At 48.1% G+C, this 7,627-nt stretch overlaps 1 protein-coding gene across 1 annotated transcript in view; it reads right to left on the bottom strand.

Moving 5' to 3' along the window:
* Positions 1–52: 52 nt before the first annotated feature.
* LOC104506724 (WD repeat-containing protein 7-like) overlaps positions 53–7,627 on the bottom strand; it is a gene marked incomplete at its 5' end in the record, with an annotated part of 52,101 nt that continues 44,526 nt past the window's right edge. The window contains 3 exon segments of the mRNA XM_010147771.1: positions 53–135; positions 138–252; positions 2,044–2,148. Of these exon segments, the coding sequence (XP_010146073.1) occupies positions 53–135; positions 138–252; positions 2,044–2,148 (303 nt within the window).

Genomic DNA, 7,627 nt, shown 5'->3' with positions numbered 1-7,627 from the left:
GAGGGAGGTTTAGAAGGAGCTTTGAAATGGGTTCCCAGCACGGGGCTTTACCCTAGACCATGAAGCGATGCTCCTTGCCGTCATGAGCCATGAGGATGACATTCCGGTTGGAGGTCCAGATGAGGCGGGCAAGAGGGCGTTGTGGGAGCCGGGCGAGGCCGGCTGGACCGGCGGCACCTGGTAGGTTTTGATGCAGCGGAGCTGGGGTGCGGAGTTGAGCATGCCGATGCTCCCCAGGAGAGAAGTGTTCATCTGCGGAGACACCCACGCGTCACCCACCCTGCCACGGGCTTCGGGGGAAGGTCACCGCCAGCGACGCGTGCCTGGCCCTCCTCCCAGGCTTCAACACCCCTGTGATTCCCAGGACCAGCGCTCTCCCAAACCAGGCTTAATTACAGTTTTGTTAGCGCGGGGCCAAGCAGTGTGGTTTACTGGGGGTAGCTGCGAGTTCAGGCAGTGGGGTGCTCTGGGTGGGGGTCAACGGCCGTGACACGCAACGCTGGGTCTGGTGAACTCGGTGGGCACACCCTACCCCGGTCCTTGGGGGCAACTTGTGAAGGCACGCTAAGCGCACGCCTTCTGAATTTAAGGAAAACACGGTGGAATGTACTTTATCAGAGACATAAAAGCACTAGAGCCGAAGATAGGCAGAATAAAGGGTGGGCATCATGATAGGGATGAGCAGAAAGAACCCAAAGCAAGAGGTTTTTACTGTCTGGCAGATGCAGAGGTCGTTGGGAAGAGATCAGCTGAGCTACGCTCTTGGGAAAGCAGGCCAATTACCAGCGACGCTTCGTCTCCAGCTCCACCGTTTTAAACACGAGATTCTCGATCCAACCCACCGGGACACACAAACGCTTTCTGTAGCACCGCTTTACTCCCAAAAACCTTCCCATCCTCGTGCATCCCTACCCCTGGATTTCCATTGGCCGCCGGCCACGTCCCCGAGACGCGCCCCTTGGCAAACCCCGGGACGCTGCAGGGGCGTACGGCCGATGCCACGGCCTGAATTCTGATCAGGACCAATACAAGCCATTACTTTTTTTCCCCGGCTCTTCTCGGCAGCAGAGTGGTGTCAGAGAGTGTAAATCACAGCGTCTCTAGCAGGGAGCGTGCAAGCACCGCTGACATTTTCACAATTTAAATCATCTTGAGTAATAACCCTTTTAAGATGACTAATGTTACTGATTTTCCTGCATTAGTAATAGTGCCAAAGAGAACACAGAGGGGAAAAAAAATCACTAGTGCACGAGGTCACATTTGAAAACGGAATGCGTAGGTAGGTTTAACTCTTTCTGCAAGAGCCCCTGCAACGTGAACGTTTGTTCACCTGGAAGAGCGCGGCGGCTCGCGATGGAGAACTCGTCCCTGATTTCTTCCCTTGCCAACTCTACAGCCACCTGCTCTGCTTGCTCTCCAGATTCTCCTGAGCGTGTGAATCGAATAAAGGGATGAAGATGCTCGCTGTTCGTTTCAGAAAGCAGGCAAGAGAGCGATGGATAACGATTCGGTAACTTTTTAGGGCACCTGTAGAATTACCGGATGACGCAGAAAACTGGGGAAGCGGATTACCAAGTAACTGGGATGTCTGGGCACACCGAGTTCTGGTTTACAGTCTGATTACTGTAAGACTCAATGATTCTGACTGAGCACATCGCTTGGCCCCACGTGTTGCTTAAAATAATGTATTTTTTTTTAAGTCTAAAGCTATCTGAGGAAGAAAAGGATTCCTGCGCAGGGAACAGAGGCAGCAGCTTACAACCGACAAAAAATATTCCTACTAACGTGACATTAGAAAGGAAAAACCTGCTCGTGTTACAGAAAATAAACCTCCAGGTGCTTCACGACATGCTGCCCTGTTTCTCAGCTTCTCCTTGGGTTCCAGACCCTCCTTGCAGCGTTCACCTCGGCTCTCCTGCTCGCAGCCCGACATCTCCGTGCAGCCCAGTCCAGGGCTCCCCGATGCTCCCACCGCACCTGGGCTGGGAGCGGAGCCGGGCGGAGGGGGCACAGGCAGGCAGATGGCTGGGAACGCATCCTTACCTGCCAGAAGGAGAGGTGGCTGTCGGAATTGGAGTATGTGGCGAGGTACCGGCCGTCCGGGGCGAAAGCCACCGCTGTTATCGGTCCTTTGTGGCCGTGGATAGTCTGACAAGAGGGAACAGGAACACAGAAGATTCATGACCCGTCGCCACAATGCCACTGAACAATTTTTAAGCAAACAGAAGTGCATGAGTACATCAACTTACAGAAATCTTATTTTGGAAGACTGAGGGACAGCAGTAAAAATTGAATTTGTGGAAATACTGCTTCTTTTCACCCGCATTTTCTGTTATTCTAGCACTCACTTGCTACCATTGTGTTGACTGGCAAATACCCCCGAGGGGCAAAGCCGAGCTCTTCAGCAGGGGTCGCTTCCCACCCTTGGGGAAGACAGGACGGTGGCACGCGCTGCTCCCATAAACCCGAGTAAACCACGCGACATGTAGCTCCTGCCACGTCACCGTGAGCTCAGCAGAGAGAACACCCACTCCTCGGGGCGCTTACATGCCTCCGGACACCCCGAAACATGAAAGACGCCTTACCGGGTGGGACCTGAGCGCACACCACTCATTTTAAATACCATGACACTTTAAGTGTTCAAATCACCATTTGGCCAATAAACCAGAATTAAATCATCATCTGAACACATTCCCTGCCAAATCCAGTTTTTAAAACTGAAGTAATTGGTCAGGGATATGAACATAAATATGGCTAGCGGGAATTTTTAAAAAAACCTAATACTTACACCCCTAAGGGAGGTTGTAAATCGGATGTCCAGGAACCTGCAGCCGGTGAGCAGGGAGCGGTAAGAAGCACAAACCCAGTCCCCTGGCCTTCACAAACAGTCTCACAGAATAAAACGAGGCTGCCAACGTAAATGTAGTGCTCCCACACCCGCGGCTGGGGCTTTACAACCTACTCAGAAGGCTACGGCGCGTCTGAAGTTAGGCTTACACTTTACAAACTCATTAATATATTCATTCCTTATCCTGTAAGAGGTGAGCGAACTCCAACAGAAGCCCAAGCCTCTCTCTTTAATGTAATCACCGCAGCTTAGGATGAAAGTTTGAAAGGGCTATTAATTAGATGATCCGATGTTTAGTCCCATCAAACTCTTTAGCACTTAACAAGCAAGTAATACTTGTCGATAAAATATGTTTTGGTAATACAAAAGGTAGAAAAATCAATAGTACTAGCACACTTGTTGCTCTTTTTACTACGGAAAATGTGTTCCAAGAAGTACAATCCTTAAGGGAGTTCATCTGCTTTGTTATTTAAAGGCAGTGCTTCCCTAATTGATGCTAATCTGTCCAAGCCAAGATTTATTTTTTAGTGCACTACCTAAAGGCGTGCGTTGCCATGCTCATCTTTCCGAGGCCAACGAGTAAGCTTAACGAACTCAAGGTATTGCTACTCGTTCAAAATATCCCCCTTGCTCCCATCCACTGGCTGCCCGGACTCCCCCGGCCGGCACCGTTTCACCGCGGCGCTGGAAGCCGGATTGCGGCCGTCATGCTTCCGTGGAGAACGCACGGCCTGCGCGCGCTCTTCGGGATGGTTTTCCAGGTACTCCTTCCAGTTCTTCAGTTCCCAAGTAGTTATATGAGCCCAAACCAAAAAACACGCAAAATGTCGGCGCGATGTTGCTTTGGACACAGTCTTAATTCCAAAGGGCAGACACGGTGGGATAAAGTGCAGCTGTTTGCAGCTTCCCTCTGCCCAAGCAATTGGTTTTTAATGGGAAGATGCTCCTGGGAGACTACTTGACTTCTGCACCTGCCACCGTCGTCGTCCCGTAACGCATGATATACTGCAGTGATGACAACCTAATTCTAAGTCCAATATTTGGGAAACTCGACGTTGAACTGCAATATTCTGTTAAAGGTGACATAAAAAAAATAAACACTGCATTGCTGCAGCAATTTTATTTTCATAAATACACCGAAACGCATACTTTAAATTGATCAAGTAACTTATGTACTGCTGGAGAGACACAGTAATATTTTACCACCCTTATTATTAGATATTTATAGCCCCAATCTCTAGGGGTACTTTACGCAGAGTAAGGCAAAACATTCCCTTATGGAGAAGGTGGCCCAGCTAGCGCACTCCCAGCAGCTTTTCCAGCCCGCACTGCGTGGAAGACGTACAAAACGGAGAGGTTTGGCGCAGCCTCAACCCGACGTGCCTGCTTTTAGCACGGAGCTGCGTCAGGACAGCGGTATGCAGGGGGCACAAATCATCTCTGGGCAAGGAACAGTTACGTGACGAGCGGCTGGGGTGGCTTTAAGGTCCCTTCCAACCCAAACCTTTCCACAATTCTATGATTTCACAGAATCATGGAATCGTTTAGGCTGGAAGGCACCTTAAAGATCCTCAGTTTGTGCCATTATTGGGCACGAGCCACAAAGACAAACCAGAAGAGCTTCACCGACGTTCTGACCTCTCGGAGGTGCCCCGGCAGCAGCACGCACCCAAAGCTTTTCTTTCTTTGATTAAGAACTGGAAATTGGATTTTAGCCCTAAGGTCGGGTGCAAAACCCTGCAGAACATGCATAAAGGCCAAACTGTGCAGAGAAATAAATACCTGCTGTTGAGATAACGATAGAAATGGCAGATCTGCGAAGGGAATCCATAAAAATAAATACATAGGACTGCTGCAGAGATAAACTCAAGCCTGCTTGGCGGCTGGTCGCACGGACATTAGCAGCACCCTCACCAGGCCTGGACATTCGATGCCCACCACCCATTTTTCCGCTTTTTAATTTGGAGATTGTGAACCTTATCCCAGTTTGCAGCAGCCTTCCTTCCTGGGCTCTAAATACCTGTCTTCTTCTGCTGGATGGTCCTTCTCGTCATACTTTGCATGTGACAGATGTACTTAGTTCAACATAAGCGCCCTTAAGATGGGTACCTACAATGGAGAGGGGTACCAGGGGTTTCCAACAGAGGGTAGGAAGTCCTTGTTTCCCGTTATACTCCTGAGCTCGTGTTTCAAAGAGGAGTTGCTATACCTTTGACTCCTCAAAGCCAAAATTAAGGTCAAAATGTTTCCAAGGTCTACAGCCCTTCTTCTTCAGGAGCCAGCCAGCGTGGGCAGTGCATGGAATCACAAAAATCAGTGTGTAAACATGAAGGACATAACACACTCATGCGTCCCTGATGCAAGTTGGATTTACGTCACTTTTTACCATGTTTTTGTTCTGTTTTTATAAAATTGTGATGGATTTTGAATAATATCAACAAGTCCTGCGCTTAAAAATCTTAAATAATGGAAAGGAAGTATACTTTTTGTTTGGAAAAAGAAGGAAAGACACTTGTTTATAGCTGTCCTCAGGGGATGAGCCAGCCAAGCAAAGCCCCTACCCAAGATGTGCGCTGCCCTAGCCAAGGCCAGGCAGGAGCAGGGCATCCTCAGCGTTTGGCTTTCATAAAAACAAAGCTTTACAAACCTCGAAAATTTCACCTGAAAAGATAATTAAAATATCGCCTCATTTTTCATACCAAATTCTTCAAAGACAGCCCTTGAAAGGTTTTTTTATGAACACTTTAAAAAATAAATTCCTGCTCTCTAAGCAATTTAGTGGAAATATCTAAAATACTATTAACTTAAAACAGTTTCAGTACCTTTAATAATTTAATTTCTAGGTTAGTTCCAGTAATACTATCAATGGCAGTAAAAATTTCTGGACTCAGAAAGAGACTACATTTGCATCTTGAAATTAGTTTTCCTCCTGTCCAACTGGCTTCTCAGCAGTATCAAGATAAATAAAATATATAATACATGTGCTTTGACTTACAGTTTAAAACGACAGCTCCTTTTTTTTTTAACCTATGGAAATACAGTTTTGCGTCAGCCACTGCAGTCAGTCGGTATTCAAACGCACCATGCGTGATCTGACAGGCAGCGTTCAGCGGGAGCAGAAAATGCCCTTGAACGGCCGGGTACAAAAATACATTTATCACCCGAGTGGCAGGCCGGCTGTCAGGTCAATATGTGCCTCTCATTTGTTCGGAGGTTCTCCTGCTGCGAGTCCCTCATTACAATTTGCTTTTTACTTCCTGCGCAAATGACAACCAGAATATGAAGTGGCTTCTTTCCCAACCCAACTTAATCCCGAAAAGGAGAGGAGGTGACAGCTGCAGCCACCCAAGTGCTCCAGGGTGGCTTCAACCCGGCCCCAAACCGCACGGCCCAGCCCCGCACCGCGTCACGCCGCCGCACCGAAGGGCCGAGAGCTGGTCTTCTCGGCCCCAAAACCACCGCTGGCATCGAAGCGTGTGCCTGGATCGGCCAAAAGTCACCTGCCTTTCAAACACCCCGTTGTCCCAAACATCCCATTTGCGCTCTCGCTGTAGGGACATACTCATCAGTTCAGGATTTTCACAGGGACCGTCAAAATCCGTACGGCAATTACTTGTCCCAGGCGTATAAACCCATCGGCAGTGATTTATTTTTTTCCTCTGTGAAACTAATGCCTCTGCACGTAATTTAAACAGCCATAATCCTGTAATATAACCTCAGAATGTCCATGTGAGGATGTGGTAGACAAACTGGTTTGTTAAAATTCCGATCTCTTTGACAATTAGTGTTTTGAAAGAGGTTTCAACAGGTTGTAGGCTAACGTTTATGCTTTAATTTCTAGGAAAATAATTTAATATATGAATTCTGAGCATGACTAGGATATTCCTACCAAAGAAAATGGAAGAAGAAAGTGCTCAATATTTTTTCCATATTTTAAAACAGTATTTTGAGATATGAAATACTTAATTTTTAAGTCACCATTAAAAGGGTTAAGATAATAATTGTAAGTTTGTGTGAAGAAAATACAAAGTATAGATAAGGAACTTGAAAAGGGCTCATAGTGGATGAGCACGAGGCCTCTCAATTTCCATATGCTCCCTGCTGGGAAGCCACGGAAAGCTTTAGATCTTGCACCACAAATCCCACGAGGCTGATATCCGAGGGTAGTGAGGAAATCCAGGCTGATACCCCAGCACCGGAAAGCACTTCACAGGGAGAGGAGACATTGAACGCCTCCCCAGCAATCCCAGTGCAGACCAGATTTACCATTTAGGGGCTTTATCTAACCAACTACCAAAATGCAAATCACATCCTCCATGAGAACGGCCCCGTCAACCGTTAGAAAGACAAAATTAAAGCACGGTGACAGCAACCCCAGCAGCCTGGTGTAAGGCTGACCGGGGGCTGCGTCGCAGCTGAGCACCGTGAGGGGGGAGGTAAGGACAGGAGTGTGAGAATATAATTAATTCATCTAGAATTAATCTAGCGGGTCTCCAAGTTGTAAAGCCACAAAACGAGCTCATTTAGTGACTACCTGAAGGCTTCGGGGAAAAAAAGGCTCTTTTAATAGCTTTGGCAGAAGGAAGAAAGCCCGCGGAGGTGCCGGCCGGGACAGCACGCGGTGACTTCTGGCTGATAGCTGATAATCGGAGACCGCAGCGGCTGGATCACGGAGCACTCCTGACCTCAAACGCCTCTGGTGACAAGCTAGACATGGTCGCTGCAAGCCCAGTTTTTCCTCCTTTCCTCCTCAAGCAGTCACAGGATTTGCAGCCAGGC

The sequence above is a fragment of the Eurypyga helias genome, unplaced genomic scaffold (genome assembly GCF_000690775.1).
Source record: "Eurypyga helias isolate BGI_N326 unplaced genomic scaffold, ASM69077v1 scaffold20992, whole genome shotgun sequence".
NCBI classification, from domain to species: Eukaryota; Metazoa; Chordata; class Aves; order Eurypygiformes; family Eurypygidae; genus Eurypyga; species Eurypyga helias.
Note: the sequence above shows the minus strand (reverse complement) of the source record. Positions and strands in the feature narration are given on the sequence as shown.